General features: G+C 40.1%; 1 protein-coding gene across 4 annotated transcripts in view; it reads right to left on the reverse strand.

The window, feature by feature from the left end:
- Positions 1–21952, reverse strand: part of LOC101173596 (anoctamin-1) — a 200054-nt gene that overhangs the window by 126309 nt on the left and 51793 nt on the right. For 3 of the 4 annotated variants that reach the window (XM_020714025.2, XM_020714024.2, XM_020714027.2), the window contains 10 exons: positions 21554–21608; positions 21426–21477; positions 18359–18414; positions 13736–13783; positions 13016–13080; positions 12084–12218; positions 11448–11608; positions 9634–9716; positions 9282–9368; positions 6703–6786 (listed from right to left, as the gene is read on the reverse strand). In XM_020714025.2, coding sequence (XP_020569684.1) covers positions 6703–6786; positions 9282–9368; positions 9634–9716; positions 11448–11608; positions 12084–12218; positions 13016–13080; positions 13736–13783; positions 18359–18414; positions 21426–21477; positions 21554–21608 — 826 coding nt within the window. The remainder of the gene's footprint in view (positions 1–6702; positions 6787–9281; positions 9369–9633; positions 9717–11447; positions 11609–12083; positions 12219–13015; positions 13081–13735; positions 13784–18358; positions 18415–21425; positions 21478–21553; positions 21609–21952) is intronic. The other variant, XM_020714026.2, reaches the window with a different exon arrangement.

Consider the following 21952-nt stretch of genomic DNA (forward strand, 5'->3'; position numbering starts at 1 on the left):
TATACGATTCCCTGGCCCACACTGAACAAAACGATGTCAGATACGACAAAATCGATAAAGGAATGTGGCCGTAGTAAACAAAAAACGATCGCAAAAAAAAGTGCTGACTCGGCTAAAAAAAAAAATTCAGATTTTTTTTTTATGAATCGGCTAGCGAAACCCAGATAACTTTGTCGGGTATATCCAAACAAAGTTTTGAAATCATTACGTGATGGCGACACGACCTACGGTTTGGCGGCCATTTTGTGCCAAAATCGGCCATTTTGAGATTTTCGCGTTTTTACTTTATATGGAAAAAGGAACTTTTTTTTGAGCGATTTTCACGAAATTTGACTCGCATGTCCATAGCATAAGTCTACAATTACCTCTGGAGTTTCGTCGACCTTTGACCTCGGGTAAAGGCGGCCATCTTGAATTTTCTATAAAAAACACCTTTACCACCAGATTCAAACGTAAACTTGTCGTTGGAATTTTCTTTGATCGTCTCAAAACTTTTTGGGCATCAATGGCAAGCTACTGTGTAAAAAATGTTGGAATTAGAAGTTGTAGATTTTGAACGGCGTGCGCGTGGCAAGCTAGCAAAGTGGCGCACTGTTATAACTCCCATGCATTTCAACACAATACAGTGAAAATTGAATGCATGCATTAATGCCTGAAACTGAATACATTGAAAAACACTGGATATGGACATTTAAGGAATGTGGGCGTGGTTAGCATAAAACCACTGTTGCTAAGGACGACAAAAAGTTTACTTTTACCGATTTGTCCGAAACTGACGTCAATCTGTTCGTCCTCCCGAGGGGACCAAAACATAAAATGGTTGCTATGGAGATAAAATCAACAGAAAAGCCGCCATTTTGGAAAAAGTGGGCTTTTTAGCAACTTATGACATATAACTCTCACCAATGGAGGAATGTGTTTTTCTGAGTCAGTTGATGATGCTGATCGCTATGCTAGCAATTTTAGCCACATTAGCATAGCTAGCATAGTTAGCATAATTAGCATTTTAGGAAATGTGTTTTTTTGAGTCAGTTGATGATGCTGGTCGCTATGCTAGCACTTTTAGCTATGTTAGCATAGCTAGCATAGTTAGCATAATTAGCATTTTAGGTAATGTGTTTTTCTGAGTCAGTTGAAGAGATGCTGATTGCTATGCTAGCACTTTTAGCCACATTAGCATAGTTAGCATAGTTAGCATAATTAGCATTTTAGATAATGTGTTTTTCTGAGTCAGTTGATGATGCCGATCGCTATGCTAGCACTTTTAGCCACATTAACATAGCTAGCATAGTTAGCATAATTAGCATTTTAGGAAATGTGTTTTTTTGAGTCAGTTGATGATGCTGATCGCTATGCTAGCACTTTTAGCTATGTTAGCATAGCTAGCATAGTTAGCATAATTAGCATTTTAGGTAATGTGTTTTTCTGAGTCAGTTGATGATGCTGATCGCTATGCTAGCAGTTTTAGCTATGTTAGCATAGCTAGCATAGTTAGCATAATTAGCATTTTAGGTAATGTGTTTTTCTGAGTCAGTTGATGATGCTGATCGCTATGCTAGCACTTTTAGCCACATTAGCATAGCTAGCATAGTTAGCATAATTAGCATATGCAGTTTTTCTAGCCTTCATCAAAAGTGGGCGGTGAGGGCGGTGAGGGCGGTGAGGGCGGTGAGGTCGGTGGTGTGTAGAGTTGGGCGTAGAAGGCGGGTTGCGTCTGCGGGCCATACAACGCCGCTTGCGGCTTTAATTATTATTATTCTTCTTGTCCTCTAACGGCGTCTTTGAGCTTAAATTTGACCCCCGCCACATACCCGAAAACTCACCAAAATTGGCACACACCTGGGATAAATTGAAAATGAATTTTCGGCAAAGAGAACGTCACCCCCCCCACGATGATGACATCACAGCGAGCGTTCCCGTAAAAAAAATGAATGGGCCGAAAATCGCTTATGGGGCCAAAAAAAAATATTTTGAAATACAGTTACGAAACCAAAACACGCGTGTTGGAGATATCTCAAAGAAGTTATGAAATCATTATGGGATGGCCACACGACCTACGGCTTGGCGGCCATTTTGTGGCGAACTCAGAGAAATGGCGATTTTCGTGTTTTTTCACAATATGGGAAAACGACACTTTTGTTCAAGCGATTTTCACGAAATTGCATACACATGCCAAAAACACGATTCTACAACTACCAAAGAATTTTTGTTGACCTTTGACCTTGGGAAGGGGCGGCCATCTTGAATTTTCAAAAAAAAGCACCTTTAGTAACGGATACAAACGAAAACTCGTCCTAGGGATTTTTATCAATCTTCTTGAAACTTCTCGGGCATCAATGGCAAGCTACTGTGGACAAAATGTTGGAATTAGAAGTTATAGAATTTGAAATGCGTGCCCGTGGCGAATTCGCAACCGTCGCCATTTTAGCTAGCTCGCACATATTTTGTCGGAATAGCCTGAAACTAAAATATGCGATACCCTGTCCCACACTGAACAAAACGATGTCACATACGACAAAATCCATAAAGGAATGTGGCCGTGGTAAACAAAAAAACGTCGCAAAAAAAAGTGCTGACTCGGCAAAAAAAATTTTTTTCGGATTTTATTTTTAAGAATCGGCTAACGAAACCCAGATAACTTTGTCGGGTATATCCAAAGAAAGTTTTGAAATCATTACGTGATGGCCACACGACCTACGGTTTGGCGGCCATTTTGTGCCAAAATCTGCCATTTTGAGTTTTTCGCGTTTTTACACAATATGGAAAAATGAACTTTTTTTCGAGCGATTTTCACGAAATTTGACTCGCATGTCCCTAGCGTAAGTCTACAATCACCTTTGGAGTTTCGTCGACCTTTGACCTCGGGAAAAGGCGGCCATCTTGAATTTTCTATAAAAAACACCTTAACCACCAGATTCAAACGTAAACTTGTCGTTGGAATTTTCATCGATCGTCACGAAACCTTTTGGGCATCAATGGCAAGCTACTGTGGAAAAAATGTTGGAATTAGAAGTTGTAGATTTTGAACGGCGTGTGCGTGGCAAGCTAGCAAAGTGGCGCACTGTTATAACTCCCATGCATTTCAATACAATACAGTGAAAATTGAATGCATGCATTAATGCCTGAATCAGAATACATTGAAAAACACTGGATATGGACATATAAGGAATGTGGGCGTGGTTAGCATAAAACCACTGTTGCTAAGGACAACAAAAAGTTTACTTTTACCGATTTGTCCGAAACTGACGTCAATCTGTTCGTCCTCCCATGGGGACCAAAACATAAAATGGTTGCTATGGAGATAAAATCAACAGAAAAGCCGCCATTTTGGAAAAAGTGGGTTTTTTTATCAACTTATGACATATAGCTCTCACCAATGGAGGAATGTGTTTTTCTGAGTCAGTTGATGATGCCGATCGCTATGCTAGCACTTTTAGCCACATTAACATAGCTAGCATAGTTAGCATAATTAGCATTTTAGGTAATGTGTTTTTCTGAGTCAGTTGATGATGCTGATCGCTATGCTAGCACTTTTAGCTATGTTAGCATAACTAGCATAGTTCGCATAATTAGCATTTTAGGTAATGTGTTTTTCTGAGTCAGTTAATGATGCTGATCGCTATGCTAGCACTTTTAGCCACATTAGCATAGCTAGCATAGTTAGCATAATTAGCATTTTAGGTAATCTGTTTTTCTGAGTCAGTTGATGATGCTGATCGCTATGCTAGCACTTTTAGCCACATTAGCATAGCTAGCATAGTTAGCATAATTAGCATATGCAGTTTTGACTAGCCTTCATCAAAAGTGGGCAGTGAGGGCAGTGAGGGCGGTGAGGGCGGTGGTGCGTAGAGTTGGGCGTGGAAGGCGTGGAAGGCGGGTAGCGCCTGCGGGCCAAACAACGCCGCTTGCGGCTTTAATTTTTATTCCATCTCGTTGTTTTTCTTTGTCAGGATTTTAGGCTTTAGGGAAAATTGTTTTTCTGAAGCAACATTACAGCAAAAGTAGAGAATTCTTATGATGAAAAATAACTTTTTTTCATATTCATTATATTGATTTTTTCATATAATATGCAGGAAGAAAAAACAGAAAGGCTGGTCTTTCAGTAAAGACAAATACTGACCTCAGATGAATTTATAATGACTTGCATGAGTGCATGCATGTTATTTACAAAAAAAGGAAAGAAAAGGAAATGGTTTATTCTTTGTTCTTATTTTCTATTCTTTTTCAAAATTATAGTATTAATTAAAAAAATTATATTTCTTAATTATTTTTTCAATATTATGACTTTTTTCTTTGATCATTTCATTTACGTTTTACTCAGAGTTGTAGTTTTAATCTGAAACTCTGATGTTCCCAATTTGTTTTTCTTAGAACCTTAAAAATATCAGAATTTTTACACCTTTATTATTTTTTGCTTTGGTAGGATAATGTTGCAGTTATTTTTTAAAGTGTGTTTTAATTTCTGATACTGATAAGAAACTCAACTTTAAATATTTCCTCAATACTAAAAAGCCCTTTCCTAAATTTATAAAACAATTTCGACATCTGACTGTAATCTGAGAATTCTCTTTTTTGTTACTTCAGTCAGTTTGTTCTCACTCTTATGTTATTCTAACAGTTTCATTAAGATCTCTCCTTTTATATGTTATCTGGAAATACCCGCATCATTCTGACCTTTCCCTTTACTAACTTTATTTAAGAAATTTTGACCAAGTTTGACCTTAATGTTTAGGTTCCTTAATAGAAAAATTACCTTTCATTAGAATTTTTGCATTGTGTTACGATTTTTTCTTAGAATTCATTGCTAAGTCAAAAGTACTGATATAGAAGGACTGGGACAAAGTTTCTATCAAGCAAAAACAGAACCAGTTTTAAGCTAAATCCATTCAAAAAAATCATTATGCTATGGCTAAACTCTCCACAATAAGGCATGGCAGCGGCAGTATCATGTGGCAGCTTTGGTTGTCAAAAAAGATTTCCATAACAACATGAAGAGGAAGAATTGTCTTTTCTTTTCTTTTTTTTTTAAGTTCCACCTTAAACTACAATCTTTTACTCTAACATACCAGCAGCAAAAAAGGTGGGATGCTTTCAAATGAAAAGTCAGCAAATGTCTGCTATTGAAATTTCACCTGCATAATTAACACTTAAGCACAAAATGAAAGAATGCATTTAACAACTTCCATGTTTGTCAAATCAAGAGGGTAATTGTTCTTTTTTTTCCATGGAGTCAAAACAGATGGAGCCAAACGTGAACCAAAGACCTGAGTTGAAGGATTTATGCTTTTAGCTCCGATTAATTCAAACTCAAGTGGCATGCATACGTGGAAAAGGAGACAACTTTGCATTTTGAAGCCCGACAACAACATGACAAGGCTTTGGGCTCTTGCACATCAATCGACCTCACCGTCAACCTTTCACCTGTGATTCGCTCCCGTCAAAGCTGCTCACAGGGTCTGTTGGTGCCCCCTTCAGTTCTTCTGTGGAACTGCACTGCCCTAACATACCTAATGTTACACAGACATGTGTCAGTAAATAAAAAAAAATGATTTGTTATGTTAAACTGTTACGTTTTTAGTACAATTTAACTTGATTTTCATGTTTATAACTATCTATGATCGGATATGAAACCCTTTTTGCTTTTTAAATGCCCGTTGCTTTTAATCCATTAAAAAAGTAGAAGAAAACATCGACAGCTGGTTGTGCGATCTACTGTTTGAAAATTTGCTTTCCTATGATACTTTCTTGTAGTGCTTATATTACTACTTTTACATTGTGTGTTTGTCTATATGATTGTATTTTTAAGTGGGTCGTCTCCACCACATTGAGGTAAAACATGCATAAAACATGCCACATGAGTAAAATGACTTTGTTTCCCACAAAAACGGTCATTTTTCAGTACAACTGAGCAATCTGCAGCAGAAGCAATGTGATGTGGGGTTGCTTCAGTTCAAATCAATGAGGTTTAGCTATGATTTTCCCATTCAGGTTCTTCTATATTTCATCATTATCTGTGGCACAGAGGTAAAACGATCGACCCCTGATCAGAGTATCACAGGCTCGGTTCCCGCCCTTTCTGCTGTGTGTCAAAGCATCCCTGGGCAAGACACTGAACCCCACACTACTTCTGGTTGCTCTAGGTTCCTAGGATGTTCGACAGTAAAACTGCTGTTATGTGAATGGGACTGTGACTGTAAAGCACTTTGGGCCTTAGAAAAAGGTAGAAAAGAGGTGTATATATATATATATATATATATTGCATGACCATGTTCAAAAAGCAAAAGGATTACAAAACTCTTTTTGAAAACTATTTTTGTCCTGAATGTCGGTGACGTTTGGGACTATCTTAACTATTGTGCTATCTTGTGGGGTCCAGGTGACCCCACTCCCAACGTTAACGTGCCTCCAAGGGTTAGGAAGACTTTCAGTCATCATAAATATAAAATGTTGCAGACAAAACAACAAAGAACCCCACCAACACCAAGTAGAAAGGATTAGCAATGAAGAGCCATCTTTTCACACAGATACCTGAAACCTGAAGGAACCCGCGGACGGGACAGGAAGAGAAGGACAGATAGAACGCAGCCTGCAAGAAGGGGAAAAGAAGGGAGGATGATAGGAGCTGAGGAGAGGGAGGAAAAGGAAAGGAGATCGGAGGTGGAAAAAGGAAGGACATGTAAAGGAGAGGAGAGGAGGGGTTACCGGTGCTCCTGCAGCCATGGCAGACAGTAGTTTTTGTCTCCATCTGTCCTTCCCTGTCACTGCCCCGTCCTCCTGCTTCTCTGGCTACAAGACAGATGGACATGTTATACACACAAACACTTGTACACACAACAAACAAAAGCACACACAAATATGTGCGCCTACATCCCCATGTGTCCCTGTGATGCCTCGCCTAATCCTTTAGCCAAACATTTCCCACTTGATCACCAGGCGGCTTCCATCACGAACAGCTCACACCAACAGTTCCCAACTCATATCACCTCATATCAACTTTGAAAGACTTAACAAAACTCTCCCCTTACTTCCAGCCCAACCGGCCATTTTCTACATGTTGAGGTGTTAGACTAACAATTTTTGATCTATTTCCTTTTTTTATGTTTTCTTTTTCTTTTTTGCAAGTTATTGAAGTTATAAACTGACCGATCAGATGCCTAAATAAAAACATGCGGTCAAACTTTGACAGTTGGAAACGTTTGACAGATTCTCCCGAGACCGCTTTCAAGTCGTACGGGGGCGGGGGGACTTCCAACATACTCACTCCTGATTGATGAGAGAGGTTGCCATGGAAACGCTGACTCTGACCGTCTCGGACCAATCCCTGCCTATGCCTCAGTCACACGCCACCTTACAGGGGTTGACCTGTATGGCTGCTGCGGGTTTTTGGGTCGCTTGGACACGTGGAGGGTCGTGGAGAGGTGCAGCCACATCTTAAGGGGATCGATTGGAACACACCATTGTGTGTATCGTAGAATATTAATGTTAGTTGCACACACTTATGATGTGTGGGTGATGTTGTCATACAGTGCCCCTGTGCCACACTCTAGTCATTGGTAAGGTGCGTGTACTGGCTCCTTACTGACTGTGAACAAATCCTGCACGCACGGGGTGTGCATGGTGTTTTTTTAACAGCACAGAGGGCACAATGGGCTCACAAGAGGAACATATCACTTGAACAGCACTAACAGGCTACTTGCACAGGCCTGCATCTCACCTACTTCACCCTAACTCACCCTATCGTGAAGTATTCACTACAACCTGTCGCCTGCAGCATGCCCGTACAAAAGATTCTCATGGGAACGTCCACTTTACAGGTTCACCAAGTGGTCTACAATCTTAAAATGTCATTCAGATTGAATGAAATATTTCACACTAGTTGGTTTGAATGCATAGGTACGCGTGTGTAAACAATATTTGTATTGTGTACATGTTGACAGGTAAACGTTTTTGGAGCCAACAGGTATGTTTGGGGCATTTGGGTGTGTGTGTGGACAGGCCCCGCCTTTATAGACTTGTTTTACATCTGAACGTCACTGTAATGATTTTAACCATCCAGAAACTTGTTTCTTTATGCCGCGTCATGGTTTTGCCCCCCGCCCCCCCACTAATAGCCCTCTCTCTTCTTCCCCCCTTTCCTTTTCCGTCCGGTCCAACACAAAAGTTTTTCAAATATGATTCAAATTAATAACGTTTGGCCTCGATTACAGAAGGGGTTTATTCAGACATACCTCTGGTTTGTCAGAAGATTCATAACCGCTGTTGTAAAAATAAAATATGTCCAACACAAGAGGCCTTCAGCTCTCATCTGTTTTCCCCAGCTTTTGGACAGGACAAGTAAAAAAAAAGTTTTTTAGAAAGTCATGCAGGCTGCATGTGTGCCTGCACACAGACAGCCCGGAACCCCCCACAGGGGCAGTTAAGTTGTGGCTAAGGCATTACTGACATCGTCTGGCTCCAATTTCTAAATGACCAAAGAAATTGTGTCTGAATTGAATTTGTTTCGTGGGAGTCTGAAGTAAACCATTTTCTATGGGTGACATGGCACTCAACCAGTCCAGTGCTCACATACAGTCATTGGTTTAGACAAGAGGTTCCCAAATCCAGGCCTCTAGGGCCAAATTCCTGCTGGTTTTCCAGAAATCCTGCCTCATCTGCTGCTGATTACCTGGATCAGGTGTGTAGCCAATAAGGAGCTTCAACAGCAGGTTGATTGGAAATATGTAGGAGACCAGCCCTCGAGGCCTGGATTTGGCCACCCCTGGTTTAGACATTTGGGCCATAAGCAGTGAGGTATGCTGCCAACCTTTATTGCTTTTTGTCCACCTTAATAAAATGCAATAAAATAAAATAACTACAAGAAGGTTTGTGCTTTCCCTGTTTTGATTTAATTTGAATGTACCTCCCATTGGTTACATGTAATCTACTGTTGCCAGGGGCAACCCACAGAGGCTGCTCTAAAGTCCAGTGTGTTTGGGCTTCTACCCTTTCAGCAGCAAAGGGGCAGGGACAAAAACTGTGAAAGGGATCCAGCATGATGCACAGCGCCTAAAACATTCATGAAAAAGTCAGCAAGTTAAAAAGTGTCTCTACATGATCCATCATCCTTCACTGTGAAGATTTTCTGCCTGACTGTAGCAGCAGATGCCCGTCACCACTGAGACTGTATGTAGGCCGACTCAACATGATCGACCCAGTTTGCAAAGTCAATCTGGATCACTCTTACCATAAGATTCCCCTTATAACATGCTGCTTAGAGACTCCACAACTTTTTTTTTACCTACCTCACTTTTTTTCCTCTTTTTCTTAGTTTTCTGCTTCCTCTGTCTCTTTTGGAGCAGGATGGTCTCGTATTTGGGTCGGGGGTGTTCCTGAGGGGAGAGCCGACGTGTAAATCGTTAGGTGTAAGTTGACCACAGATATGGCCCCTTCTACCCATGAATCACCTCCGTTAATAGAATCACAGCAGAAAACAAAGCGGACGATTTGTCTTGTTAAAAATACATCTAAAAATAAAAAGCTTCTTGATTCATCTGAGACAGCCGAAGCCTCATTATAGCCTCGGAAAAAGAATAACATCAGTGTTTGTCTGCACATGACTCATGAGCGAGCTCTTTGAGCACTTGAAGTATTTACCTCATCTTCCTCTATGCCCGTCAGGTCCCAGCTGAAGCTCAGACTAATCTGCCGGCGCTTCCAGTGCTCCAGGAAAAGCACGGCTACACAAACACAGCCTCAAATTAGTACCGTCATCATAAACACAAAAAAACCCGTAAAACTAAAATCATTTATTGATTTGGCCCAACCAGAGAACATGTTTAACAAAGTTGTGCAAGTTCCAATTTTGACTTTCTGACATAATAAAACAAAAACATGGTTTTTACTTTTTTATTTTATTTAATTCTCTGAATTTTTTCAAACCCAAAAGTCTAATTTATGAAGTTTGAATGTTTTAATTTCAATGAATGACCTAAAGCCCCATACGCTAAATTTAATGTTACTCAAAGAAACAATCATTTTTTAAAGATCAAATATATTTTTAGAACTTTAGTAAAAAAAAAAGATTTTCTGTAAATATGTTAACTTTATTGGTCAATCGATGATCAGAAATGTCACATGTTTTTTTCTATGTTGGCGTGTCATGTTGATTTGTTGAACTTGTTGGTCCCCTTTTTTGAGACTTCAAACTCATTCATGTCAGTGACTTTTGAATATTCTCAGTGAATATTTTCCATGTTTCAGTTTGTTTTCCAGATTCTTTTAGGATCCGTTTCTTGGTTAAACTGGTTTGACTGCAAACCAACATGAAACTTGAACTAAAAGCTGAATTAAAAATAGGAGAAGTGGAGATGGATGCAGGTGGAGGCCGCTGCTTGGTGAGATCTTAAATTCTTTCATTTCTCTTCTATCTTGGGGTACCCTGAACTTTTTTTCCCTCACTGGAATGCAGAAGAAACTACTTTTATTTCTGCTTTACTTGGATGGATTAATGGGCACTGATGATCAGCGTTTGCAATTTACTTTGGACTTTTTAAAGTGGACTGGTTCTGTTAGAAGGGGATTATGTGTTTGTGTAAAACAGAAAAAAAAGATTCTATAGGTTTCAATTGATCTGAAGTTGGAAAAAGATTTAAGTTTTATGATTATTGATTCGTGTTTTTGACCAGAATTTCTTTTTTAACTACAAGGGCCAAGAATTTTCCAAAAAGATGCTATATTTTATATTAGTTTCTCCCTTTTATTACATTTTATATTCTTATTTTTTATTCTATATTAGTAATTTCTGACAATAGTTTCAAATTTTTGTCTCTGATTATGAAAATGATCACAGTTGACTTGGCCAAATTAATAAACTTCCTGCTCTGTGCCTGACATCTAGCTATAGTGTCACTTTACTGGGTTTGGGTTTTAAAATCTGTGTTCATGTGTAAAAACTGGAATAAACTTTTTCCAAATTCTGAGATTCTCCCCTTACATGCACCAATTTGCCAGGCAGTCAGCCCTTCTAAACTCTCCAAAGTTTAGCGATTTATTTTAATATTACAGTCAAAACTGTAAAAAATTTTGCGATTTTAAACTTCTAATAACATTTCAAAAACTGACCTTTTGGTAAAAACTGGGATCTGTCTGGAAAAGTTTTGGATGAATTAAATAAATTTACACTTTTTATTTTGAAAGATGTTTCTCATATTTTCATGGGGGAAATCTCCTCTAAATACTTAAGAAATAAAAGTCCTGATGACCTAAATTACAGTCTGATAATATTGTGACTTTGGGAGCTTGTGTCTTTAAAATGACCTATTAGTAAATATGTTCAAACAGCTTATTGCATTTCAGCGTTAGAGAAAAGATGGCATGTTTTGTCTTGCTGGTGATCAAATGTCAAATTCTCAAATCCTTGTCCTCAACGTGACTCCACATCCCACAGTCATGCAAGCGTGTCAGCTCACCCCACAGGGACATAAAGATGGCGAAGAAGACTGTGGCGGGGTTATCGAAGAGGTGTGACGCTCTGGCGGTGCCACAGGCAGTGCTGAGATGCCAGAAGTCGCAGGCCCCGTCACACAGAGGACACATGGTGAAATTGAAACGCTCGTCACACATCTCCAGACTGAGGGGCAAGAGAGCGGAAACCTACGTTACCAAGCGCCTGCTGTCAGATGCAACAACAGTAATTGTGCAAATCAAGCAGCCATGGCTGGTGTTTCCCAGCACAAAGATCTGCGTGTTGCATTTAACCACAAGGAAATGAATGGGCCTTTAAACACATATCTACCAGAGCAAGCTTTTGTGCCTTGACCCTATTCATAGTCAGCGTGGGCTGAATGCATGACACTTGCACACACGCTGCCAGCAGTACCTTCTGTGAGCCTCCCACACACACACACATGACTAAAGCCAGATACAGCAGGTATCTGGGCTATCCCTGTCTAGTGCTCGAACATGTGTGTGTGTATGTGTGTGTGTGTGTGCACTCAAACCATGGTTTCATTTCTGTTTAATTGAAACATTAAGATTTTTAGGCGAATTTATATTACAGAAAATAATGTGCAGCAGATTTCCACGGTGGCTTCCTGCCAGTTTACCTGGGTAAATTAGTGTCCACTGTTGCAACCCCGTAGCCAAACACAATGATTCCCACTATGGAGGCCGGGACGAGCAGCTGAGTGTAAACGCCGAGCCAAGCAAAGTACAGGCCAACCTTCTCCCCAAAGTATTTCCTGCAGGTGAGAGGTGAGCATACAGTGAGATGGATGGATGGATGGATGGATGGATGGATGGATGGATGGATGGATGGATGGATGGATGGATGGATGGATGGATGGATGGATGGATGGATGGATGGATGGATGGATGGATGGATAGATGGATAGATAGATAGATAGATAGATAGATAGATAGATAGATAGATAGATAGATAGATAGATAGATAGATAGATAGATAGATAGATAGATAGATAGATAGATAGATAGATAGATAGATAGATAGATAGATAGATAGATAGATAGATAGATTCACGTACAAAACTCACGTACAAAACTCGGGGTAATTGAACGAGAGTTGAAACTTAAACCAATTGACATATGGGTTGTATCGTTTTCAATACACGGAAGTCTATATATACCATTTGAAAATTTATCATGAGGGAGAAATTGATAATTGTGGTTTGTGTCCGGCTGGAGATATATGACAGCAAGGCTTTCATATATTGGAATAGAGCTGTGCAAGAAAAAGCCTGGAGCAAAATTTCACAAGATTTCCACCACTTCAACATTTTCTTCCAACTCCATGCACCAGGATCAGGTAGCAACAGTTCAGTGCTAAAAACTAAAGGCGAGTTCAAAAAAGCCTGTTCTTGAACGTGCTAAACAGGCATTCTTGAATGCACCTCATGAGTGCGTAGCTTTAGACAAAAACTCCACCTGACGCACTGAACATTATCCAGGCAGCAACATTCTACAAATAAAGAAGATCGCTCTGAACACTGTAGGTTCATGTCTGGAGCGCTAACATTACCTGACCAGATCAATGGGCTGGAACTTGTAGAAGGCTGAGTATCTGGCCCACTCTTCATGCAGAACCTGCAGCGGGAGAAAAAACTTTGGCGTGGGTGTAGGTCGTCATGTTGCACGTTGAAAATGATTCTCAAAGGCACAGCTGATCCGGAGGCAGAGAGGCTCTGATTGGTTGATTTAAACCTTGGTGGAGGAAGCCACTGAGCTGCAGTGAAAATGACTTTATTATAAAGTCAAGCTAAGGCAGTTAAAGAGTAGGTGTTCAAGAAAGCAAAGTTTAGCTTAACTAGTTAGATCGACATTGAACGAAACACTAGAGATGAAATGAACCCGAAGCCTCCGTTTATTGGTTTATATTTCATTTTAATTATTTCATGCATACGTGTTTTCTAGCTCTCTGGCTGAGCTGAGTGATATTTACTGAACCTAAACTGCAATCTGTGCCAGTGTGAGACAGATGGAAGTGGGGGAGAGTTTCACAGCAAAAAAAAACAAACAAAATTTTTTTTTTAAATGCATTACTCTTTAAAGATTTTATAAATTTCACAAAAGACACTTGTGTCAAAGTGATACCAACACTGAACCCGATCGTTATCAGCGCATCAGGGTTCGAACGCAGCCCCTGAACTTTATTTGTTTCGCATGGCAGACAGATGGGGAGGGGGAGGGGGAGGATTAAGTTAAACTCAAAGGAAGAAAGATAAAAGAGCAGTCTGCGCACCTGTCTGTCGTTACGCTCCTCCAGGTGTCCGATGACCTTATAGTCACCCTAAGGAGCAAACGGAGAGGGTGAAAAACGAGAGCACACAAAACACTCTTCATCAGCTCAGGCTGAGCTGCTCCTAACTGTAGTTTTGCTGACTTTAGAAACACATATGAGGTTTAAAAGACCCACTCTAAAGAAAACGCTGCTTCTGGTGTTTTTAACATGTTTTTCTGAAGATGGAGGACATTTTTAAAGGAAATTAAGATTAAAATGAAATTTTTGAGTATTTTTTAATTCAAATTATTTCGAATAAGGAGCAGAAGAAATACTGCAGTATTTTGGGTTGTCCGTGATCCGCTCCATTTCGATGTATCCACATATAGATCCACTAACCCTTGTGCTATCCCAGTGCTTCTCAAATAGTGGGGCGCGCCCCCAGGGGGGGGCACGAAGCGATGCCAGGGGGGGCGCGCGGTGGTGGCGGTTTTAGGCACAGGTTTGTCCGGTGCGCAAATTTAACGTGGGGGCAGCGGTGACAGCGGCTCAGTGCTTGGAAAATAATCTGGTCCACTATTCGGTTCCTATTGTCTGTTCTGTCTGTCCGCGGCTGCGCGAGTGAGAACGAAAGGGGAGGGGTGGTGTGGGCCCTGTCTGCCAGGGGAATCGGGGCACGCGGACCACTGCTACCGCTGCCTGTTGCCCAAGATCACCGCTGCCCTTAGATTCCTAAGCTCATGCTAACAATGTCATTCTTTATGAACTATTGTAGACATTTTGATGACGTGTCTTTATTTTCCATCCATGTTTTCTTTGTCTGCCTGTGGTTTAGTTGGTGTCAGACAGACATAAAGACAGCAGGTAATGCAGGAAAACAGCTGCACTTTTATGAGATCAGAAATAAACAATCCGTCATTTAGAAAAAAAAAATCAGCACGTTTTTACCTATTTCTTCAGACTAAAAACGTTAAATATATTGGTGCTGCTGTGTTAATGTTTCAGATCAATTTAGATTTAATATTATTTATTGATTGAATTATTTTTTTCAGCATCAAATGGTTCAGTTGGTCAAAATGTTTCTAGTTTAAATAAGGAATGACAGATTTTTTTTATTTCAGGTACTTTCAGCTTCTTTTCTGTTTTAGACTAGAACAGGGTTTCTGTGGCTAAATAAAGTTAATATTTGTTGAAAGTGGATTTATTTTGCTTTTTTCTTTTGTTAGTGTTAAAAGATACAATTTTAGGTATACAAATTTTATAGATACTGACCTGATGTATTGTCACCGCGCGAGTGTGTGTGTGTGTGTGTGTGGGGGGGGGGGGGGTCGGGGGGGGCGCGAAACATTTTCTTTTCCTAGGGGGGGCCTGGCAAAAAATAATTGAGAAGCACTGTGCTATCCCATGACCCCACCCTTGTATTGACGTGTTCTCCCTACCATGACAAAGGTGGATAAAGGTGCAAAGATTTCATGTAATCCATGGACACCAGTGAAGATCACAAATCATTGAAGAAAAAAGGTTCAGCGCACTGTCTAGTGGGTCTAGATGACCCAACTCCCAATGTTAAAGTGCCTAGGATAGCACAAGGGTTAAACGTCTTTGTTTTCTTCGTCCGAGCTCGCTTCTGGCTCTAAACTGCCTGGCGGGATAGCTCCAATATTGCTTTCCCTCTTTTTTGCACCGCTAATGTTGGGTTGGGGTTGTGAGGGACTTTAAGCTACCAAGAGAAACATAAAACAGAGCGCTCTCAGCGTAATAACTGACGTCCAGTGCAATTTGAATTTGCAGTTAGACAGGAAGTCCATGACAATGCATTCAAAAGCTAATTATTTCTTAGGATTTGAGAAGATTAGTGAAATGTGTAAATGAAATGCTGGTTTAAGGAAGTTTATCAACAAAACCAATAAGGGTAATTCAAGGCTGTTTTGTTTTAGTAAACGCCCAATGCGAACAGGATGTGGGCCTTTTTTTGCCTTTTGTACTTGTTTCTGTTGCCTCTCATTTGCAAATTTAGCTCTCACAATCATGCACACGTACATGTTGATGGGGGCAACTATCATGCTTAACCCAATTTACCAGAGACAGCAACAGGTTCAGTGCCTTGTCCAGTTGTATTGGGTTGTACTGAAACACATATCGTATGTCATTGTAAAAGCTGTACATGTGACAATAAAAGGATTCTGATTCATTGTTGGTCTTTAACAGAGCTACCGCCCTTCTTGTTTTTCAGCTATCATTGACCTATTCACCGCAGATAAGCTGGATCAGGTGAGTCCAGATTCTGACTGAATGAGAACAGCATACATGATGTGGCTTTACTGCTGACTGGAGTGTGCGAACACATGGGTATAACTGGTAGAACATCTATTTAGACTCTGATTTTTATCTATAATAACAATGAACTAATCAACAAGCAAAAAAAAAACATTTGTTCCAAACTTTTTATGATAAACTTCTAAAAGAGCTTGTCAGACTACAGTTGATTTTGAGCCTCTTTATTCTTAACTTTTTGCTTTTAAAGTACACTATGTTTTCGTGCACTTTTTACTGGACATATGTGAGTTTCTGCAGGGCCATTAGTGTTTAAGGGAACTGCATGCTGGGATACTATTCAAGCTACACTAAACCTAAACCTTGAGGGTAAAGATGGAGATTTGGAATTGAGGCTTGGTCTTAAGTTCCACTTTAGTGCAGAAATTTGAGGCTTGACTTGAGAATAAATCTTAAGAATTTAAGAGTTGGGATTTGCGACTTAATAACAATTTGTTATTTGTTTATTTTTTGTTTTGGCTCTATTACATGGCTGTCCGGTTAAAGAATTAAAGGTCTATTTATGATAGTTTTGCATTGAGAGTGCAGCGACACTAAGGTGTTTAAATTATTTAAATGAAAATGTGACTCTAACTTATTCATTTGAACAGGTTTTAAGACTTGAGGCTTGACTTGGGCTTGCCAATGTCAAGTACTTGAATTTAAAATGGATAGAACTCAGACCCTCAAGTTTCCTGTGGTAAAACAGATTTTCCAATGAGGAAAACTGAACTATTCAACAGAGAACGCAGGGTATTTATTCAAACTTGGACAAAATTGTTCATTTCCCTTAGTTGAAACGTAGTCTAATTAAGCCTTGGTCACATGCATCTGCAGGGGGGTTGATCTGCATGGGGGCTGCAGTTTTTTGGGTTGTCCGGGCCCGTGGAGGGTTGTAGAGAGGAGCAGCTGAATGCTAAAGGGAGTTCAGGTGTCTTGCAGTTGTTCCCTTGGGGTCACCTTAACCCATAAGAACCCAGACCCATTTTTCACTGAAGGAAAAATTATGTGGGATATACTGAAGGTCAAGTGGCCTACAGAACACATTTCTGAAGTGCTTCTGTTACACTGATGTCACCTTGGATTCTGTTGGGTTAAGAGACATCATGAATATGGAACGCAGGATTGTCGTTTGTGTAAATGCATTGTGAAGTATTTGTACAGATAATGTAAGTTGCACCTATGACATACAGGTGATGTTGTCGTATGATGCCTTTATGCAATACCCTGGTCATTATTAAGGTGTGAGTACTTGCTTCTTACCGACCGTATGCAAATCTCAATCTTGAAGTTCACTCTTAAAGTTTTAAGAGCAAGGCTGTCGGAATCCAGGCCTTGAGGGCCGGTGTACAACATGTATTCCAGCCAACCTGCCATTGAAGCTCTTTATTGGCTAAACACACCTAATTCAGGCAATCAGCAATAGATAAGCCAGGATTTCTGGAAAACCGGCGCATGCAAGGCCTTGAGACCTGGAATTTGACACCCCTGCTTTGGAGGTAATATAGGGCCCTTTAACATTCACATTATGTGTCTCTTTAATTTATCATCCGTTTTTCTCTTGCTACCACATCCAGGGATTATGTCCACAGAACTGTGGAGCTTCAGAATAGTATGTGCGGCTGTCCTTTAAGTATGTACTGTACTTTTTTAGTATGTCCTATACTTTTGACATTTTTAAGTTAGTTTAGTGACCACTGAAGGTTTACGTTCATTGACAGAAGGTTACCAGCAAGTTTATCCACGTCTATAAACAGGAAAATGCATCCAGCGCAGGTGTTGACAAAAACCTTACTTCCTGGAAAAGGTTCTTGAGGTGAAACTGTAGTAAAATACATCCAAAAAAGGGAATTCCTAAATTTTCAGTTACTCAGAATTCAATCATAGACAGTGTTGACTAGGCCTGCACAATAATTCGCAAATTTATCATTATCGCGATATCAAGCTGAGCAATACGCATATCGCAAAAGACAGCGAAAATTGCCATAAATGGTTACCTTTAATGTGCTAAAACAATCTTATGGCAACTTGAAACATTTCCCTTTATGCATTTGACCATTCGGATAGACCCCTTAATGTTGTTGACCAATCAGATGGAGCCCTTTTATGTTAGATGTTCGCCTCCTATGTCGATGAGGGTCATTTGGAGTGTAATTTTTAAACTTTTGCAATGAAATGGGAATGATGTGTTTTGTTGTTTTGCTCTTTGTTTATATACCGTAAATTATATCATTTTTTGCAATATTAATAACTAATATCGCGAGTTTTCCTCATATCGTGCAGCCCTAGAGTTGACAATTTAAAGTAATGTATCTGGTGGATCACACTTACGTCGTGGAGGGGAAAGGCAGAATCGTACACTCCTTTCGCTATCAAAGTGCTGATTCCTGAAAAAGCGAGAACAGGGACATCAGACAAACCAGGCAGCAGATTGGATCTTTGTCGGAATTAAGCATCATTTTGAAAGCAAGAGTTCATAACATAATTATGGCCAACATCTTGGTAATACATATAAGAAATGGAAAGCTGTAAATATTGAATGTATAAGAAAACTGGACTTAGTGACCCCCCCCCCCCCCCCCCCCCCCGGCATTCCAAACAGGAAGTACCCGCTGGTGCCAAGAAGCTAAAATCCCACATACTTTTATTTAGAAGTATACAGTTATTATTCAGTCATTTCTTTTTCATGGTTTTTTTTTTTTTCATTTTTAAATACTGCCTCTATAAAAGTATAAAGTTTCTACTGGCCCCCCGTTTGAAACATTTGATTGAAAGATTTTGTGTCAAGTGTGGACTTCCAACACCCGTACCATTCCAATCCCTCCTGATTGGTGAGAGTGGTTGCTATAGAAACCTTGACTTAAACCGACTCTGACCAATCACTGCCTACTGACGTCATCTGACTCAACGATGGCTGCGTTCGTATAGCAAAAAATAGCAACATCATGGACTTAGTTTAGTTGGAGCAGATGGTAAGTCATTTTCTACGGGTGAATTTCACACTCATTCAGTCCAGTTCTCATATACAGTCAATGGCTGTGCAGGGATTAGCTGTTAGCCAACATAACCTCATCAATTAAAATCTACGAATGCTCATTCCAGCGGCCTGAATCAACCACAACTCCCAGAGGCCCAGGCTTCATTCTTAGTCTGGCCCATGAAGTTTGACCCACTTGTGGAGTAGATGGAGCGGATCAACAGTGGATGTGTGCGTGTTCAACCACACACCACAAACGAGAATGAAGGGTAAAAAAAAGAGGAATTTAGAGATGTGACATTCTGTGTGCTGCCCCCCTTTCTTGCCCTACAGCTCTCGCTGTACCCACTGGCCCAGGCCGTCTGGCGTGATGGGCCAGCCAACCAGACATATGGAGGACGACAGAAATGAAGTCTGTCCCCTTTCTTTATGGAACTGACAGGCCAGATTAGGGGGAATACCACAATTATAAAACCCCAAACAACAACTGTTATTTCCACCATGGGCAAATAAAAGAGACATCACTGTCTCCTACACTCAAAGTTACCTTTGAAAGCTTGACGGTGCTGTTGTCCTTACCAACATTGCATAACTTTGCTTACAAGACTTGTATGCTGCTGACACTGCTGCTGCAGTAATCATGCACTGTAATTGCTAAGTGTCCCTGTGGGCCTTAAAGGCCTGAAAAACTGTTAATGAGCCATTAGTTCTACAGGGAATAAGCCTGTTGCTATAGACTGTTTTCTAAGAAAATGATCAACTAAAAAGGGATTGATATGATTCAGTCCTTTAATTTGTTATTTTAGGAGCATAAACTAACAAGCAGCTGTTGTGTTTAAACCCTTCAATCAATAGTGAAATGAATGGGAGGACTATAATAGCTACTGTTTTTGAGACGCTTTTCCCACTGGGCTGTACAATTGCAAATGGAATTCACAAGGAGGTTTTGAACCTTTCTCACACTGATTCTCAAAGTCCTAACATCAGTTCTAGGATCTTTCTTTCTGTGTTACAAGTACCGCATCTCTCAAAATAGTCTGAGCAGGAGTAGGTACCTCAAAGGTGTCTAAAATGGTTTTCTATTTAGTTTTTTTGAGTCAGAAAGTGGGGGGGAAAAGGAGAATCTACTTGTGAGGGGATGGAGACATTCATCCATCAATAGAACCCACTGAATATCTTATGGGGTCATGGGGTTACTGGAGCCTATCCCAGCAACTGTTGGGCGAAGGCGGGGTATACCTTGGACAGGTTGCCAGTCTGTTGCAGGTCCACACACAGCCACAATTTAGAATCACCAATTAACCTAGGAAGAATGTTTCTGGACTGTGGGAGGAAGTCAGAGTCCCAGAGAAAACCCAGGCATGAACAAGAACATGAAGAATCTCCACACGGAAAGAAACCAGCTGGGATTCGAACCAGAACCTTCTCAAGGTAGGCATGGGGAAATATTAAAGATTATCGCTACTGACTGAAGATAACACTCAGGATGCTTGAGAGTTGTGTGGTGCTCATGTAACATTTACGCAGGTACTGAACCAAAACTGCCTGCCTGTGAGGACCAGGGGTTCAAAACATTTCAACAAGGTTTGTAAAATTCCAATTCATTGTTTTCCAGATTGAACCCTGTTGAAAGTTAGTAGACATTAACAATAAAATAAAGTGTCTATCACCAACATTCACAGCATATTAAGTCACCAAAATACTGTAATCCCATGCTACTCTGAGCTTGTTTCAATGAGAATTTAGAACCAGCTTCTGGTCCTTAATACAGATTATGAATTAGCATAAGATTTTCGGGGTCAAGCGGCAAGAACATCTTATGTTGATTGATATCAGCAGTTAAAGACTGAAATATCAGGAAACTTTCACATCATCTAAAAACACAGGAATTTCAATAGCTATTGTGGTAAAAGACCTCTTGAATCCACTTTAAATATTGACCTTTTTCCTTAAATGTATATCTCTGCACATGGTAATACTGGCAGCTACAAACAGATGGTTCAGCAAATCTTTGACAGTCAGGACAAGAGATGGAAAAACTCAAAAAATTCCTAGATCCTAGCATTCTCTGACTGATCACCTCTTTCATCCATACAGGTGTGTTTCTCAAAGGCATATGGAATGATGCAATAACGTTGCATTTACTTGTTTATGAAGATTCTAGTTTTCTGTGAAACACCCAACAAGAACCAGCATCAAACCCCCAGCAGGGAATTGTTGGCACATAAAGAGGTTTAAGGTTACAGTGTATCTCCAACATTCTCTAAGAAAAGGAAACCACACCTCTGTGGAGACACTGACCTGACGTATGGTGAATGCATTTAATAATCACTGACCACATGTTTGCATGTAACACCAAAGGAACTTTACAAACTTTAAACCAAAAAGAAGGTTAAATAAAAAGATGTTTGGCATCCTCACCTATCGTCTGACATGTCCGAACACACACTGTCCGCCTCAGGATCTCATACACCTGTTGAAGATTCAAGAACATTACAGCAGACACTTCATCGCTTCAAATGGACATATCTCATAACATCTTTACTTACTATTCTGCCTCTGGTAGCATTGTCAAAGAATGTGTCTTTAGACGAGATGTTGTACCTGAAAAGGAGAATAAAAGACGGTTTATTAGGAGCCAGGAAACTTTAGATCAGTGTCATTTACCGTCTATATCTCTATGTTAGAAAGCTACAGAAAGGTGCTCTTGTTTACATTGTCAACCGTACGGGTTTTGGTTTTTGGTTACTGTTAGATATGTGCTTACAGAACAGCTTAAGTGTATTCTAACCTCTATTGGAATTCAGCTTTTGGGACTCGTTCGTTTGGTTTGATTTCCTTATTTTTTGGTATTCCAGATTGTGACTTCCTGTTTGAAGTTGACTTTATTTCCTGTCTATCTCTAACTGCGTTTTATAAAATGCTGCAATAACTATTTATTAAAAGTT

This window comes from Oryzias latipes, chromosome 23 (assembly GCF_002234675.1).
Source record: "Oryzias latipes chromosome 23, ASM223467v1".
Lineage (NCBI taxonomy): Eukaryota > Metazoa > Chordata > Actinopteri > Beloniformes > Adrianichthyidae > Oryzias > Oryzias latipes.